Raw genomic sequence first — 19,719 nt, forward strand, 5'->3', positions numbered from 1 at the left:
TATCTATGATGAATCATCGTGTCACTATCTCAGAAGTCTTGTCAGTTTATACCAACCAACCCTTACTCTCCGTTCTGTTGCCCATCTTCGACTGTCAGTCCCAGTCATGAAATCATCAATGGGTGATCGAGCCTTCTCTACCTCAGCTCCTCTACTGTGGAAAGATCTATCTCTTCCTATATGGACTGTCTCCGACAAACCTCATGTTAAGACTCTTAAAGACACACCTCTTCAAGCAAGCCTTTGACTAGCTATTCTGAATGAATTTATTTTATATCTCCTGTACAAAGTGCCACTGAGCAACCTTAATGGATGGAAGTTAGGCGCTATAGAAAAATATTTATTTATTATTATGTTTTACAAATTAAAAATAGTACGCATCAGAACGGGTTCGGGTGATCATGGCACAGTCAGGCTGGTAAGGCTCATCATCAGCTCAGGGCCCCGGTGGCATCCGTGGACGTTGGCAACAGCATTGTATGTCGACCCCATCTGCACCATCCCAATGGCCCTTTCTCTCCCTTCAGCTGTTAATCGTGGCATATTTCTCGTACTTGTGTATCAGATCATGTCTTCTAGGCTCTCTTTATACCCTATAGAATCATTCTACATGTTAAATGGATGCAAATACTGTTTGAATATTGCTGCGTTTTGGCGATTGATATTGCTATGTGTAAAATGGAAATGGAAAAATGTTACTTTGAAAGCAAAATAGGTTAACAAAGATAATTGTAGATGTTCCTAAACATTTTTTCACAATATCAAAGACACGTTTTACTTGTTTTCACTCATGCAAATCAGCTGACAATGTTTTAAAAGACTGGAATCATAGCATTGTTTATTTTACAATTTTACACACTCTACAACAGTTGTTTCTTGTTTTAATAGTTGAAAAATGGTGACTTTAAATGGTTTATCATTGTCCCAAAGCAGAAGATTATTTCCTTTCTTTGGACATCAAAATCACTATTACTGGTTTATTTCGTCATGGACGAATATAGGACAATTTAACTCTTCTGAAAAAGATGCATTTCACCCAAATATGAATGCATTTGAGATTTTTTTTTCGTGATTTGCATAAAGCTGTGGAGTTAAGCTTTCTTGTAAACTAAAACCTTCTAAAATATCTTTCATAGTTTTTCAGTAATTCATAAAGGTAGGAGGGTAACGTTTCTTTTGGCGTCTACAGTCCGTTTGAGTCAGAAACGGACCGATGAATTGCAAATTTTATCATTGTACAAAATTGCCACATAAATATAAATAGTACACATGTTTATCATTTACTAATACCCAACAGCTTTCTGATATTTGAAAATTTACCGGACTCCACCAAAAAAGTTGTTTAAGAAACTATCATGATTGAAAAAGCAAAAGTTGTTATCTGTCGCGGCGGGGTGAAACCGCAGACACGGAACAGACAGTCTTTGCGGGGGACATCTCAAAATCTATTCCGTGAGACCTGTCGGTTCCTCGTCTGTCGTAGTGTCATAGTCGCGACTTAAAGGGATGACAAGTGGTGCCACAGTTGCCTGTTGTAAGCCATCCCGAGACCAGTAACCTTGTTCAATGACGTTAGCTACTTTGTTGACACAGTTTTGCCAAGTTTCAGTCGTGATTTTGTTAAGGGATTCCTTAACCAAAACCTCTACGTCACGTAATCTAAAAGTTGTGTTTGATCTGGCAACATCTCCTTTGACAATACCCCATATCATTTCAGTGGGGTTAAGGTCACAGTGATAGGGTGGAAGTCGCAGAATTTCGTGACCCTTACCCTGTAACACTCAACTTTGTAGAAAGGTTCACCTTTGTGGGTTTTTATGATCTCATATAGCTGAGGATTCGTTGCCTTTGAAGGCCGTGCGATCTGAAATTTGTTGAGCCATAATATCATATCACCTTTTCGACTGTTCGATGTCGGGGCTTTACTGTCGGGGTCCTGCACGCTGTGGTATGGGGCATTGTCCATTACGATAAAAGGCTTCTCTGGTAGAGCTGGTACCAACTTGTTTTTAACCCAATCGAGGAAAACCGCACCATTCATCTCGGAATGGTAGTCTCTGTTATCTGTGGACTTTGCCCTGAATACCAAGTCGCAGCCTGGGAGAAAGCCTTTGCTGGAGCAACCAGCATGGAGAATGATTAGTCTCTCTCCTTTCCCTAGAGGCCGCTTTCTACGTGACCCCTTATCACCCCCATCGGGTACCCACCGACTACTGGCAGTGTGCGAGGCTTTGACCCAGGTCTCGTCCAAGTACACTGGCTCGAAACCTTCCTCGCGCTTCTTCTTTATAACCCTGAGAAAATTATTTCTCAAGCGAACGATATCAGGGCATTCACAGAGTACTGACCTGTTCTCCCCCGAAATGTTCTTATAACGACACCCGAAAGAGTGTAAGAGTCGCCAGAGTGTGTACTTTGATACTCTGAGGTTGTGTTCTTGCTTCAAATGCTTTTTAAAAAATTTCAGCGACATGTATTTGTTTTCAGAATAGAGCTTGTTGATAGACTGCCTTACAAGGTTCTTTTGAAAGTTGTCCAAATGTTTTAATTTGTGTGATTTTGACACGACCCCTACCTGCTTCGCATCACCCTCACAATGTTTGTGTTCCAGAACATCTGTCAGTACCCTTGCTGATACTCCTAAAGCTATTGCTGCCCGCTTACGGAATTTATTAATGGCATAAAATGGTTTGCCCCTTTCGGCTTCAGCACGGAAAAAATCGTACACTTTAATCATCAACTGTTTCACGTCAGCATTCAACTTCATTTTTCATCAGACATGTGTATCCCGTGCACGACGAGATAGTGGCTGTTCCGTGTCTGCGGTTTCACCCCTCCGCGACAGATAACAACTTTTGCGTTTTCAATTATGATAGTTTCTTAAACAACTTTTTTGGTGGAGTCCGGAACATTTTCAAATATCAGAAAGCTGTTTGGTATTAGTAAATGCTAAACATGTGTACTATTTATATTTATGTGGCAATTTTGTACAATGATAAAATTTGCAATTCATCGGTCCGTTTCTGACTCAAACGGACTGTAGTGTATAGACTCCCCAACACTGCAGCCTTCTGCATTACCCAGAGTGTCAGAAGGGCTGTGCTCCCGGTGGAGAACCCGGTACCAAACCAAGGGCACCAAGAACAATGGGGGGCCTGACGACGGTGTACTTGGGATGCAAGCAGGACATCTCAAAGGCGAGGTCCGCATATTTAGCATGCATTTCCTGATTCTTGCCAATCACATTGCTGTCAAAAGGGACAGAAAATTCAATAACATAAATAAATTCATTGGTTTTATCAAAAAGGACAAGATATATCATTCGAAATGAAGAATTGAACTGACCATTCTGTGTTTTTCTCATCTTTTCCTGCAGTTTATGTGAATGTATTGATTTTAAAGATGATCCTGTCAATGTTCCCATATGGGAACATTTAACTTCAATTAAAAATTTTGACCTTAATTCCTGCTACCATTATACATTTACCTTTGCTATTTTATACCTACATCCTTAGTTTATAAGGACACGTGAAAAAAGTTTTAAAATAATGCAATTATATTTGTCAGTGTTTTTAGAGAACGTTTTCGGTTGAAAACACGTTTTGGGGGCATTTTTGGACCCTCATCAATTCTTTTAAAAAAATTAAAAGGATGATTTTGAAATGTTAGAACATTGGCAATTATCTGAAGATCAATATGGACCAAAAACATTAATTTATCTTCACGCATAAAAAGTTACAAAGCATGTTATGACATGTTCCCATATGGGAACATTGGCTATGAGAACATTGGCATGAAAAAGGTTAAAGCGTTCGCTCGTCACGCTAAAGACCCGGGTTCGATTCCCAAGATGGGTACAATGTGTGAAGCCAATTTCTTATGTGCCCCGCCGTGATGTTGCTGGAATATTGCTAAAAGCAGCGTCAAACCATACTCACTCACTCACAAGTACCTTCATGACACGCAGGCGTAATGAAAGACTATTTACTGGCCACATGTCCGTGAGTGAGGGAATTCCGGGTTCAGCTGCCGTCAAAACAGTCCCATTACACGATATCTAAATGGCCCAGATTATATTAGCCCCCTGCAAATATTCAATCCTGATATATGTAATTGATGTCATTGAACTCATAAATCAACACTTATATGATATCGATATCTGTTAATAGTGTTATCTATAATTTCATAATTTTTCAATATTTAAAACACCTGGGAAAGAGCGGGAATTTTCTTTAAACTTGATGTGACAAATAATGTTCCATTTCAGGTGGTTTCAACCAGACTGATCTTCTTGGTTATATGTCAAGGAAAATACTTGGGGCCAACTACCTTGACCGCTGCATGGAATACGACAGCCTTCCAAAATCTGTTCTCGCTAAAAATTATTCCAACACTGAATTGGAAGCTATTATCACCGAGGACCGAAAGAGAATTGAAAACAACAACGAAAGCATTGCATCAGTCGAAGCCGGTTCGGACTGGTTTGGAAATATGACGTTATTGATCAATATTCTGAAGTATATAGAAGATTCTTTGTCTTCGAAAATAGTTCTTCGTCTTGACCAGCAAATACAGGACTTAAGGGAAGCTTTAACCGGAATGATTCTTGTGATGGTATTTGCCATTTTGTTGACTCCATTCGTTGTTTTCTGCATATATCGACTCACATGTCGCATACAAGACTACGCCACGACACTCCGCGAGAAAACACGAGACTTGGATAAAGAGCGCAGGCGCAGCCAGACGCTCTTGTATGAACTACTTCCGGTGACAGTTGCAAAGAAAATGATAAACCAAGAACCTATTGAACCGGAATCCTACGGTAATGTGACGATCTATTTCTCAGATATTGTTGGATTCACTGTGATATCGTCCAAGAGCAGCCCAATGCAAGTGGTGGATATGTTGAACATGCTTTACCAAGCATTTGACAAGCAGCTCGAGTTATACGACGTGTACAAGGTGGAAACAATAGGTGGGTATGTTCGACTGAATGTACCTGTAATTCACAGGGTGGGAAGATCAGTAGATCAGTCCGGGAAGCATGAGTGAATGAGGTTAGTTTTACCCCGCTTTTAGCAATATTCCAGCAATATCACGGCAGGGGACACCAGAAATGGACTTCACACACTGCACCCATGTGGGGAATCGAACCCGGGTCTTCGGCGTGACGAGCGAACGCTTTAACCACTTGGCTACCCCACCGCCCCCCGGGAAGCAAGAAAGGGATACGGGCTGCGTAGAGGTCTGAGTTTAACTGTACCAGGATCCGCTTATCGTGGGTTCAGATCACAGTTTCGTAGCGACTATAAGCCATGAATCTGCCAACACCCTGATCTGTCCAACCATAGACAGCTGCCCTACCGTGGTAAACCTGCAAAGGTTTTTTAAAGCAGTTTTAAACCCAACTCACTCATTGCCAAACCCAGACATATTCAACACTTAACTGAGTAGTCAATATCCTTTTCCTGGTATTCCATGGTACAGAAGAATTGCGAAATACAACAGAAAATTATACATTGTCTGATTCGTGAACAGGTAGGCTAAGTGAGTTGGATATTTGCTCGCTTTTAACAACATGAAAACATCACGACGGCGAAAGGAACTGGGCTTCACGCATTGTACCAATGTTGGGAATCGAACCCAGACTTTGGCTTGACGGGATAACTTTTTGGCCTAGCGCCAGGGGTTCGTTTCCAGGCAAACAATACTCATCGCCGTATAGAGATGCGTTAATTTTATAGTTCATGTTGTACGACGCATGGATGAACCACAATGATGCCTTAATTCGCTGTGCACTGTTGCGTCCCTTGGACTCGCCAGAAACCTAGGTTCGCGGGTATGACCAAAGTATGAGGTACAGCAGAATATCCAATGGCCGGTCCCCAACTGTTAGTATACTTTACATATGCACCTACAAATACCATATATCTTTAGCTTTAGCTAATACTTTGAACCTTCTTTTTTACAGGGGATGCTTATATGGTGGTTTCCGGACTCCCTGTTAGAAATGGGGAGAGGCATGCGTCTGAGATAGCCTGCCTCGCTTTGGATTTACTAGACACCATATCGAGGCTCACCATTCCCCATCTTCCGGAGGAATCTTTACGACTAAGGATCGGTTTGAATTCAGGTAATACGAATATAATAAATTCTGTCTGGAAGATTTTACCCGGTGGTGTGAGTTGAAATGCAGCGGAGTGTTTGTCGTAACAGGATCCGTTAAGCGCTTCGAACTTCGCCCATATTTGATTCGTGGTGTTTCAGATAGGTAGCAATGTTCGAGTTAAGCGTTCAGCCAAGTTTGTCAAACCTATGTTTTCCTATTCGGGATACCCAATATCTGAATATGACGTTATATTCATGTTGAGTTCAAATCCCGGCTCGTTCTGATTATGTCTCCCAAATGAGAGCCTGAAACCTGCATTACTTCGGGTTTTTATCCCATATTTGACACGCCGTGAGGTTGAGTGGCGTTGAACCAAACTCACTTACTCATGTACGCTTGTCTCTCATCTAGGCAACAAGAATTTCTTGTCAAAACGTTTATAGCGGACAGCATCAATGTCAAGACGTGTTTAAAGTTCTAAATTTTAGTTTCTAAAAATAATCTTACCCGCTTTTTTTTGTTGGCACTATATAAACGTGAAATAATACCCAGTCGCCGAAACATAGTCCATAGGGCGTAAAGAGCAATCCAAAATGCGTATATCGATGCTGATGATGTTGAATACTTCAAGTGCCGTTTATGAGAATTTGAACAACATCATTTTCATTATTCTTGAAATGAAATAGAGGATAAGGTTAAGCCAGCCCATCACTTTGATCTTGCGTAAACGATGGCAGGATTATTTGACCTTACACCTACCACAGTGGTACCAGCGGGATGGGTTTGGTCTTCTTGGTCAGAAGAGGAAATTTTCGTAATGGATGCTACTTCAGTGAGCTTTATTATCCTACAGAACTCCGTCATTTGAGGAAAGTTATCAAGGAAACCTTATTGAAAGCTGTGATAAGGGCTACTATTGCTTCTGTACAATGCGTGAATGAGTGAGTTTGAGGGAAGTTATCAAGGAAAAGCTTATTGAAAGCTGCCATAAGGGTTACTATTGCTTCTGTACAATGCGTGAATGAGTGAGTTTGAGGGAAGTTATCAAGGAAAAGCTTATTGAAAGCTGCCATAAGGGCTACTAATGCTTCTGGACAATGCGTGAATGAGTGAGTTTGAGGGAAGTTATCAAGGAAAAGCTTATTGAAAGCTGCCATAAGGGCTACTATTGCTTCTGGACAATGCGTGAATGAGTGAGTTTAGCAATATTCCACCTATATGCCGTCAGTCTGTAAATAATCGAATCTGGACCAGGCAATCTGAGGACATTGCTCTCGGGTGTACACGGCCAAAGGTGGTAAAGGCTGCAGCTTGCATTTTGTGGGTGTTCATTACCTAATGTACAGACATGGTTTTGTATGAAAATCATTTGGGTATTTTGTTTTAAAAATGAGCAATTATCATCAATTTTGTCTTTTTTATGAGTCAAAGGATCATACGGGTCAGAAAAACTCGTGGTGACCACGAGAAGTTTTATGTATGTGTTGAAAACCTATCATTGCAAAAGTACAAGGGGGTGGTTCTTTGTGTATATATTGTGACGGGATGCGAATGGGTTTGCTATGAAACGTTATATAATGTTAATGTGGTCTCACTGTGACGTAGGATGTAAATATTTACCACCGTTGTGAAACACACAGCATGGTCATTTTGCATTGTCCGCATGGTTATTTCTGAAAATCTCCACTCGAGACCAACTGAGATTGAATGTGTTATACAATAAAGAAGAAGTTGCCATCTATATACCAGTCACCAACTTCAAAATGCCTCTCAAGAATCTCAAATGCAGTTACTTTCGAATACGATGCCATCAACTAACGCCTTGTTGCCTTGGTTAATGCCTCAGTGAGCCATCAGATAAGGATTGTCAACAATTTATTGGTCAATAACTACTTTACAATTCATGATAGGGTGCTCTCCACATCATGAAGTCCATTATCACCTATGGTTTAGTGTCCTCTCCATTGACAAGATCGTGCTTCCATTTTCTGGACAACATGAAAACCTACTTAGCGAGGAGCAGTTGTATCGCAGTGGTGGATTGGTAATATGCCGGGAAAGCAGTACTGATGGCGAGATGTCACGATAGTGATGGAGATAATTATTCCTGTATTGAGCAGGATGTGTGACAGGGGTTTCCTCTAACGTTTCATTTATGATACATATTTATGTGTTTTGTTATGTATACCCTCCAAGGAAAGGAGGGGATATTCGAGAAGAACAGACACAAAAAGGTATCGAGTGAGGGTTATGGTTGGATGCGATAAGTGATGAGGAGATGTACATGAAACAGAACAAAACATGAAACAGAACAGAACATGAAACAGAATATGTTGGTAGTTTATTGTGAGGGTGCAAAAAAAACAAGGAAGACCACAGGGGGTGCACTCAAACATGAACGTTTGAGATGATTCGATTGATAAGGTGCCATGCCCTAGGATTTGACAAGCAATCCTTTATGAGGCATGGCACGGTCCCATTCAATTCCTCGATGACAGTCTTGTCCATTCCTCCAACAGCAACCCGTGAAGATCCGGGTTAGAATTGATCTTCAGTAACCCATGCTTGTTGTAAGAGACGACTAACGGGATCGGGTGGTCAGGCTCGCTGACTTGGTTGACACATGTCATCGTATCCCAAGTGCGTAGATCGATGCTCATGCTGATGATCACTGGGTTGTCTGGTCCAGACTCGATCATCTACAGATCGCCGCCATATTGCTAGAATATTGCTGAGTGCGGCGTAAAACAACAAACAAACCAAGCAACGTGATAAAATAATATGCAAGCTATTGTTCATTTTCTCTACGTACGGTGTAAAACTAAATTCACTCACTGCCCCTACAGCACCTATCTCTGGTCGGTTAACTGAGCGGGTGGTCACCCAGCAATATTCCAGCTATATGGCGGCGGTCTGTAAGTAATCGAGTCTGGACCCAGACAATCCAGTGATTACCAGCATGAACATCGATCTGCGCAATTGGGAACCGATGACATTTGTCAACCAAGCCAGCGAGCCTGACCACCCGATAATAATTTCTTATTACAGTCACCTTTGCTGTGTACCAAATTTCAGATCGTGGGTTCGGGTGATCTAGGCACCTTTTGGTTTAGGTTTTGGCTTCAGCTTAAGCTGAGATGCAGAGAAGGGTCGGGTGATATCGGCACCGTCAGGCTCATCATCAGATTAGGGCCTTGGGGCCTTTACACGTAGCCCAGACAGCGAATGGGACTTCTCCCAGGAAGCGCTGCCTTGTCGAACCCACCCAGACGTATTTTTTAGTTTGCAGCTTTCTGTGTTACCCAGAGTTTCAGAAGGGCTGTGTTCCTGGCAGCAGACCCCGGTAATCTCTCAATGTTAGTCAAAGGATTGGGAGGTACCGAACCTAAGACATTAAGAACAATAAGTTGAGTTTTTAGTTTTACGCCGCTGTTAGCAATATTCCAGCAATACCTTTGCGGGGGACACCAGAAATGGGCTTTACACATTGTACCCATTTGGGAAGTCGAACCCGGGTCTTCGGCGTGACGAGCGAAAGCTTTAACCACTAGGCTACCCCACCACGAACAATGGGGTGTCGGAAACTTGGTCAGCGGGACATTTTGTAAGCCAAGTCCACGTATTTCTACCCATTATTGTCATTTTTAATCTTCGTTTTGACATTGTTATTCATCGAATGATTTTGAAGATAAAACATTTGATATTTCTTCTCAACCAGGACCAGTTGTGGCTGGCGTTGTGGGTACGAAGATGCCTAGATACTGTCTATTCGGGGACACAGTCAACACAGCGTCCAGAATGGAATCAACCAGTCTGCGTAAGTACAAAGATGGCTTCCTAGCTTTTATGAGTGAATTTAGTTTTAGGCCGCATTTTTCAATACAATGATGGCACGCTAGATTAGAAAGGGTCGATTAAAGTATTTCATTAAAGGCCCACGGAATATTACACAATGAGAGCACTTAGCAGAGAAACCCCCGAAGTCAGAACAAAATGAACATCCCCAATGAAATAAGTCAGGTTTCGCACAAGGATAGGACACAAACGATGTAAAGACGCATCAATTTTCAAGTTCACTTCTGTCCAAGAAAGACTTGATATACATTCTATGTGTCGATTTCTGTCGTATTTTCTGCCAAACAGCTGACACTGTTCCGTCCATATTCTGAATATTCTTGTGACCTCCTCCCTGAATGTGTAACCTTATTAGGAATACATATTATTCTATGAATGTCTGCCGGCAATGCCTCAGAAGAATAGCTATTCTATAAATATATGTTACTGCAATAACCAACTCCTCTGTTTCAATCGGGGCGGTGGGGTAGCCTAGTGGTTAAAGCGTTCGCTTGTCACGCCGAAGACCCGGATTCGATTCCCTACATGGGTACAATGTGTGAAGCCCATTTCTGGTGTCCCCCGCCGTGATATTGCTGGAATATTGCTTAATGCGGCATAAAACTAAACTCACTCACTCACTCAATCTGTTTCAATCAGAGCTGGTTAATGTGATTTGATACTTCTGACTGGCCATTAATGGAGTACTAACCTGACAGTTTCTCGCTCCACCCAACCAAACATTAGCTGGGGTTTCATTGATCGCGATTATCTTCAATCCAGTCTTATCCAGATATTTTTTGCTTACTCACCGATGTTTTTTTCCCACAAACGCTGCCACACTAATGTATTATTCATACTAACATAACTACAACTGCCATCAATTGGGCTAATCATGCTTGCCGACACACCGATCAATGTGCTTACGGGAGATGTTTTATATGACCACTGATAGCTGTGAAATATATTTATTGGTGAACGGAATGTTAATCTTCATTCGACCATAAAAAATACAATGCGAATAAATTACGGCTCTGTATACGAGAGACACTGAAAGCAAGTTGCAGAGCTGCCAAGTCAGAAAGAAGTAAACATCCCCAAAGAAATAATAATTCAAATAGATTCTTAGCAAAGACTCGTTGCGTGATGTAACAGATTTTCACATCGATCAGCAGCGTGTCACATTCCATTTTTTTCTAAAAATATTCAGTGCCAATATTTGTATACACTTTGGTTTCTGACCTTCACCTTCAATGCAATAGAATAGAATAATACTTTAATGCCTTTTCAGGAATTTGTGTTACATCATCAGAGCTACTGACACATCAGAGAGATACCAAACATATTTACATAAATTCTTTGATTTAGGTATCTTCACATTTGTTTAAGAGAGATATGGTACTTTGAATAAAGGATGTACGGGCTCTCTTAGTTTTCACAATATGAACTTTGTAGCGGCGGCCTGAAGGGAGGAGGTTGTATTCCGAATTTAAGTAGTGAGTACGGTCAGATATGATTTTGACAGCTTGATTCGGGATTTGCCGCTCATATATTGATGATAAACATTCAAATCTGACTCCAGCGATTTTACTTGCAGTGTTAACAATTTTGTCTATTTTAGATTTGAGATGAACTGAGAGAGACCCGTACCAACAATGGAAGGAAAATGTTAAAATACTCTGAATAAATGCTACATAAAAAGATGACATCACAGATGGGTTAACATTAAAAGATCTCAGTTTACGCATGAGATGAAGTCGTTGTTGACACTTTTTGTATAGGGCTTCAGTGTTAGAGCTCCAGTTCAGCTTAGAGTCAATGAAGGTTCCCAGATACTTATACTCCGACACTGTCTCAACACATTCACCGTTGATTAGCACTGGAAGCATTTCTGTGAGTTTACTCCGAAAGTCAATTATCAGTTCCTTTGTTTTTGTGACATTTAAGAGTAAGAGGTTTTCTGCACACCAAGTCGTAAAATGATTAATGTCCTCTTTATACAGTTCTTCAGAATCAGTGTCGTTCAGTTTGCCGACAATTGCTGCATCATCTGCGAACTTCACAGTTGAACAGGTTGAATTCGTGCTTGCACAATCAATAGTGTAGAGGGTGAAACGAACTGGAGATATTACACAGCCTTGTGGTGCACCAATGTTGGTGGTCCGTTTACTCGATACAGCCCCGTTAACTTTCACGTACTGCTGTCTGTCCACAAGAAAGTTTTCGATCCACTTGATGAGGTATGAGTTAACGCCCATGTCTAACAGTTTCTGTATCATGATATGTGGCTGGATAGTGTTGAACGCAGATGAAAAGTCAACGAAGAGGATCCTGATGTATGACTTAGGTGTCTCTAGATGTTTATAGACATTATTAAGGAGTGACAGTGTGGCATCAACAACTCCTCTCCTTGACCTGTAGGCGAACTGAAGCGGGTCCAGAATGTCGGCAACTTCCTGACGGAGATGTCTCAACAAGATGCGTTCCAGCGACTTCATTGCTATATAGATGTGAGAGCAACTGGCCTGTAGTCGTTGAGTTCTTTAGGTTGTGTCTTTTTAGGAACTGGTACAATTTCTTATGTTTTCCAGACCGAAGAAATAACGTGTGTATTCACTGAGAATTGAAACAATCTAGTGAAAACTGTACACAGTTGAAGTCTGCACTCCTTCAACACAATGCCGTCAAGGTTGTCAGGTCCTTTTGCTTTTCTGATGTTTATTCCGATAAATGGATACGATTTTCACTATCCTGTACGGCTTCACTAACTTGAGCCCTCTCATTGGTAAAGTCGTGACAATCAAAGCGGCTGTAGAAAGTATTGAGGTCCTCAGCAAAGGTTGTATTATCCCCGGCGTTGGTTGTCTGTCGTCGCCTGCTCTTTCCAATTAATCTTGCGTTAATGCGTTTGAGCAAACAAGGGTATAACTCATTTAGAACAAGTTCATATATGTTCAAAGACTATTATCTATTATTCAGTGGTGTAAGCAGGCCCGTTCGAACACATGTTGTTTGTTTATTTGTGTTGCGTGTTTCTGGTGTGTGAGTCTGTGTTTTCCTAATTCCAATCGTCGCCTTTAAATACCGAATATAGCATGTTCACAGGCTGCAGTCTCCTAACTGTTGTTGGGGCGGTGAAGTAGCCTAGTGGTTAAAGCGTTCGTTCGTCAAGCCGAAGACTCGGGTTCGATTCTCCACCTTGGTACAATGCGTGAAGCAACATTTAAACATCATTTTGTTTGTACAACATTTTGATAACATCTCAGTGTTCGTTTAAAAAACGAAGGGGTCCGGTGGGTAGCCTTGTGGTTAAAGCGGTCAACTGTCACGGCGAAGACCCGAGTTCGATCCCCGACAATGGTACAACATGTAAAGCCCAAATCTGGTGTCCCCCGCCGTGATATTGCTGGAATATTTCTAAAAGCGGCGTAAAACTAAACTCACGCACTCATTATACATGAAAAGGTTCATGGAATTAAATCAAAATTTATGTTCAACAATGTAATAACGTGTTAACTGTGATTATTTCCCTTTATAATCACCCAGTTTCACACCCTTCAATGAACCACAGCTCACGGGTCACGGGGTGCAAAATATTGACACAATATCCTTTACCTGATGGTACCATAGGACATCTTCGACTGTCGGACGGTAGCCATGTGTAGTCAGTGTAACGATCCTATTGGCCAAGTTTTCTTTAACATAAATGATCCGGAAATGTCTGGGACTGGCCGGGACTGGTGGACAGATCATGTGACCTCATTGACAGAGTGGAACAATTCCCCAAGAAAAGTAGGTCATCATCACGTGTAGTTATTCAAATCCCATTTCGTGAATAGCAATAATTAATGTAGTCCGAGAAACACCGATTGTGTTTTCAATTTCCTGCCCAGTTCTACTTAAGTCAGGGATACCGTCTGTTCATAAAGTCACAGACTGATCGCTTATATACTGAGGGAAACAAATAAGGGAACACCACCTCATGGCAGTGTCCCTTTTTGAATTCTCAGACTTTCCCCCATAGCGCTGTTCAAAGCTAGTGATGAGAACTGGAAAATATTAAAGGAACACTTGCATTTTCCTGTGTTCCTTTATTTGTTTCTCTCAGTATATGTAATTGAACAACCCGAAACATGGGTCACATTAGTAATTCAGACTATGACCTACTTTTCAGCCGATCCGAATTGTTTCGTGTCAAAGTGAACTATGTCAACTATGGTTACACTGAATTCCAATTCTTTGTTTCATAAGAAAATGGTACTTACAAATGAATTTTAATTTCAAACTTTACTCACACCGTATTTCTATATTTTATGGTGAGGTGTAGGCAACATTACCTTTAACTAAGACGTCACAGACTGCCCCTGTTTGATGGGGTAGTATAATGATTCACAATGCATCTGTCTCACTAGTTACACCTGTTATGTGTTTTTCGCGCTTATTCAATGTAGTTCTGTAACGCACGTGATTCATACAATATCCAAACGTTTCTAGCGGGAGAGACTCGTTTTGAGATTTCCACGATTTCCAGGTTTCCGTTTGTCAGAGCTCGCTGTGCGACAGAGCACGCTGCAGGACGTGTTTCCAAGGATTAGAAGGAGCGTAGTGTTGCAATATACAAGTGCTTAGATGTATCAAATAATACTGATTAATAATAATGTATCCAGTAAATGAATTGGTCACAATTCTGGACTGGTTATTGTACTAAGTTGCGCAATAGGACGGGACCCAGTCAACAGGAAACGAGACTGTTGTGTAATCAATGTTTTGACTTGCTGTCAAAGCTTTCTGATATCCTTTTAAGTTCTGTTTTTAGACGAACCAAACCATCTTTGTTTTATTTGTCATGTCTTGGACTTGTTGGTATGAAATCCCCAGATTTTGTGTGAGTGATTGACTTTGGTTTTACGCCGCTTTATCAAATATTTCAGCAGTATCACAACGGGGGGCACCAGAAATGGGATAATACATTGTACCACTGTGTTGAATCAAACCCGGTTGAAACGCACAATATTGACTCATTTTATGGATAACACATTCTTGTGCCGTTGTCTTGCGCGGAATTATACAACCGTACAATAACCTTTGTCGAAACGTCGCACTTACGAAAAGAAAGACGTTATCAACAAAATCTCCATTGTTATCGTCAACTTAAACGAAGATGTGCAGTGTGCAAACAAACTCATTTTACACATCTAGCCGTGAAAAGAAACGTTTTGTTGGGACAACGATCGATAGTCTGGAAGTTCTTTGATGTCTGTGTATACGTTTCATCCGAATATGAATCCCATGCTCATAGAGCAGACAGTTCATTATTACCCGGATAACCCAAGCTGCCTGTGAGGCACTGGAAGGTTATAGTCACATGACTTATCTCACCGGGTACCCATGTTTCTGCTGGGTGAACAGAGGCAATTTTGAACAATCTCACTTGATTAAGTTGTGACCACGTGCATCACATGTGCTTCGTTGTGGGGCAGGACGGAAGTTCTAGAAACTCTCAGGAGTCAAGCTGCCAAACCACGGTCACCTAGCCAAAGATAGTCTTGCCATACAGAAACAAATATATACAAGAAAGTCCATGCAAGTCTAGAATATGTGGCAAGTCTAAATTTCCAGTTTCTCAAAATGAAGAAAATTTCATTGATCTTTTTTTTATTATGTAAAATATGTTCATTTCAGATACTAGTTTTTAGACTAAGCCAAAGACTTTCCGCGCCCAAAGTTGCTTAACTACAACTGACTTGTGACCTGAGCTCTATGCACATGACCACACGTCACCAGACAAAACCATTTCATGCAACGTGTAGCTTCATAAACTCTACATAAAAACACGTCAGGTTGCATTGACTTCGCATGGCTTATTCTATAACGGAAAATGATCCCAGTAACTACAGAAAAATGTTTGGCCAAACCGTCTGCTAAGACTGGTGATAATTATAAAGACGGCGGAAGATGAAAGACAAGAAGATTACAAATCTCAACAAAACCTATTTACCGAGCAATTGCATTACTCCATCACAGATGAGAAAAGTACGGTCGACGATAGGAGCAGCGTGTGTTCAAAGAAAAAACACACAGATATTTGTCTGCTGAATATACACATTGACTGATGTTCACTGACACAATTGATTCAGATAATAAAACTTTGACGAGAAACTCTTCACGCCTACTTCAGTGTTTTGTTAGCTGAACAAATATATCAGCATGGAGAAAACGAACAATACCTTTCATATTATTTTATCACGTTGCATGGGACTTAATAAGGTTGGGAGGTTTGTTTGTAGTTTTACGCGGCACTCAGCAATATTCCAGCTGTATGGGGTGGTCTGTAAATTATATTGGAGTCTGGACCAAACAATCCAGTGAACAACAGCATGAACATCGATCTACGCAATTGAGATACGATGACGTGTGTGTTTGTGTGTGTGTGTGTGTGTGTGGTGGGGGGGGGGGGGGGTCTTATGGGGCAGGAAAAGGTCCAGTGTTGTCGTGGTTTGTCCCATTCATTCTTACCACCTTTGCAGTATAAATGATGTTGTCACTTTCTTCCAGCTCTTCACATCCAGATTACTGAATCAACACAAAAAAGCATTGCTTGTCCAAGGAGGGTTTGACATCAGCCTTAGAGGTGCACTTGAAGTAAAGGTAACTGATTTGTTTGTTTGTTGTTTCAAGCCGCATTCAGCAATATTCCAGATCTATCACGTAAACTGAGATTGCATCATGTAGTCCAATGACTGACATCATGAACATCGATCAACGGAATTGAGATACGATGACATGTGTCAACCAAGTCAGCGAGTCTGACCACTCCATCTCGTTAGCTACCTCTGACGACGAGCATGGGTTGCTGAAGATTACTTCTGATCTGTATCGTCTCGGGTAGAAAGAATGAAAGGAATGAGAGATATGCGAATAAAACGGTGTTTTGACAATTTGTCGAAATATTATTTGTCATAATGTTTACCTTTACCAAAGGGCGACAAATGCGACAAAGTCAAAATGTGTCCGTTGTCGAATGGGCGCGATCGAAATCAACGCGACGATGTCCCTTCTGTAATTCCATAGTTGAACATATTTTGAAGCACGTAACAAACGATCCTTTCAGTTGATATCTCCTATTAGCTGGCTTGTGACCGATGTCCTTTCTGAGATCCAATGGAGGAGCAGACTTTAAAGGCACATTTTCACACATTTCTTCGACAATATTTTGGCCTATGTTATATATATATTGGGGCATATGCACTCACTTTAGGTTCCTATTGATGCAATAAAAGACTTATTATTCCTTACGACTTGTCTAAAATCGATAATTGAAACTTCGAGGCGAACAACTTCCAAACAGAAAACACTTGACATATATAGAAAGTAAACAATTGCTCCGCACATCAAGAACTGTCGTAGGCGGTTTTGTCGGTGTTTGCCGAACTGGTTTCAGTTACTAGTTGCGCGTATGTTTTTGTCTGGGACTGAGTTCTGTGTCCAAAGGAGTTTTGGGATATTCACCGAGAACGCTCCAAGGGACATAACTCTATGGAGTTCGCTTGAAATAATGTTCGGCCGGTAGAGGGCGCAAAAGTCGATTTAATGCAACGTTGCATTAATTTATTGGAACTGTTTAATTCAATATTGTAATCTGAACACGTAATTTGTGGGGGGAATAAATTATATGGTAGCTTCCCTGAGGGCTCATGGTATTATTGAGAGAAATGCATTATTTATTCTTAGAGAAGTGTGATGTGAAATAGTGTCTTTAAAGCATAAACTTACAGATCATTCTAGCTGATATTCTCCTCACCCCCATAGTTGTTTCTTTACTGCTATTGTTGCAGGGAAAGGGCGTGATGACAACGTATTGGCTCAGGTCAAGGACTTCCATGCTGTCACAAAATTACTCTGACAATCTTCTTATGTGACCATCAGGGAGACAGACCATCATCTTTACCATCATCGGTGCCATGCTGGATATTCCTTACTGCCATTGGACGAATATTGGCAAGGAATTGGATTTCACTCTGGTGTTAATTTTTTATGTTTATGTGCTTATTTTAAAGTGTTTTCTACATGTTTATGAAATAATATTTACATATTTATGGAATAACAGTTCATTTCACACAGTGAAAGGCTGACGATGGCCTTGCTCTCTTCTGAATTACAGATGAGGCCTCCCTCAGTTGAGGACTAAATATTGCCAATAGTGTCTTGCATGGGTTTAAAGATTAAGACATCATGTGACCTCTGTGTTAGTAACCACGTGTCCTCATCAACTGTGGTGAATTATCAGCAGCCAGAAACTATGGACCTTTGACAAAGTGGTGATATTCGCTGAAGTATTTGCAGCGCTTTTTTACGAAGCAAAATTAAATAATGCTTGAGAAAGCCTATAACCAATTCCTTATAAATATTCAAAGTCGCTGTCCATAGCTGTGTCAGACAACTAATGTATGATGGTTGGTTCGATCACGGTTCGTTACGAGTTCGTACCTGGGGTTGTCATCGCCGCACGTGCGTTTGTTGGTTCCCCTAAGTGGTGAAGGTCTGAGAGCTGCTTCACTTTGGGATTTCCTCACCTCCTCGTGATAAAACTGGAATACTGTTAAACCCAACACACTCACTCACTCACAATTTCAAGTACTTTTGAGTTAACTTAGAAAAGGCATTCCAGATCGAACGAACACCCGGTATCTATTACTGATGTTTCTGTTTTGTTTCCCTTTCGGTCTGCTTTGATCTGAAATCCTTAATGAAAGCATGTGAAAACCCCGATACATATTATAAGCAAGTTGTAAACAAATACGTATGTTGGTCATACGATGATGTTAGCAGAAGAAGAACAGAAGCAGTTTTATTGACCATGTTCGGACTGTTTCATAACCCGGGTAGAGCCTCACTTTGATGTATTTTCTGAAGACCGGCGTAAAAACTTTGATGTTTTTTCTAAAGAAGTGGCATTTCTATAGGGACCAGTCAGAATTGAGTACCATTACATGAACGATGAAAATCCGTTCACCCATGTGGAGTTAAATGTTCTTTTAATCTGAGAACACTTCTGTCTAGTTGCCATCATAACCTTAAAAACAATCACCACATGATGTGGTAGCCATTTTGTGAATAGGTTCAGCAAGTCATTTCTGTATTGTTTTCAGTATATGTTTGCGCACAAACCCATAAACATCCACACTTTGAATTAATTTCTAATCAATAAAAGCGTCGATAATAACAGGTTCACAGGTTCCATGTTTAAGCATTAACACACAACACTGTAGACAACAGGCACGAAATCAATGGCATCCTTTCAGTTCAGCTCCACAAGGGAACGCAGTTTAATTATCCGCTCAAAGGATTGGCCTATTTATTGTATGTTTATGTATACACGCAAACAAACTTGCTTGGTTTGTTAATCCAATACCGTGGAATCATAGACATCGATGTCGTCGGACATAATCGTTTATTAATCACTTGTTGCCAGATTGTACTGAAACATTTGTGTCTTACATATCTGTTTATATAACCTTCCATGTTAAACCCTTTCGTCACGTACCTGTTATTCCGTCATTCTGTACTGAAACATTCTGTCATACATATCTGTTTATATAACCTTCCAAGTTAAACCCTTTCGTCACGTACCTGTTATTCCGTCATTCTGTACTGAAACATTCTGTCATACATATCTGTTTATATAACCTTCCAAGTTAAACCCTTTCGTCACGTACCTGTTATTCCGTCATTCTGTACTGAAACATTCTGTCTTACATATCTGTTTATATAACCTT

The 19,719-nt window shown here is 40.8% G+C and overlaps 1 protein-coding gene across 1 annotated transcript in view; it reads left to right on the forward strand.

Moving 5' to 3' along the window:
- Positions 1-19,495, forward strand: part of LOC124287252 — a 39,446-nt gene extending 19,951 nt beyond the window's left edge. Inside the window, exons 3-7 of the mRNA XM_046723748.1 lie at positions 4,268-4,975; positions 5,972-6,133; positions 9,828-9,926; positions 16,499-16,591; positions 17,779-19,495. Of these exons, the coding sequence (XP_046579704.1) occupies positions 4,268-4,975; positions 5,972-6,133; positions 9,828-9,926; positions 16,499-16,560 (1,031 nt within the window). The 3' untranslated portion in view covers positions 16,561-16,591; positions 17,779-19,495. The remainder of the gene's footprint in view (positions 1-4,267; positions 4,976-5,971; positions 6,134-9,827; positions 9,927-16,498; positions 16,592-17,778) is intronic.
- Positions 19,496-19,719: the final 224 nt, after the last annotated feature.

Source organism: Haliotis rubra, unplaced genomic scaffold, assembly GCF_003918875.1.
Source record: "Haliotis rubra isolate DU_JTF1 unplaced genomic scaffold, ASM391887v1 Scf4, whole genome shotgun sequence".
Lineage (NCBI taxonomy): Eukaryota > Metazoa > Mollusca > Gastropoda > Lepetellida > Haliotidae > Haliotis > Haliotis rubra.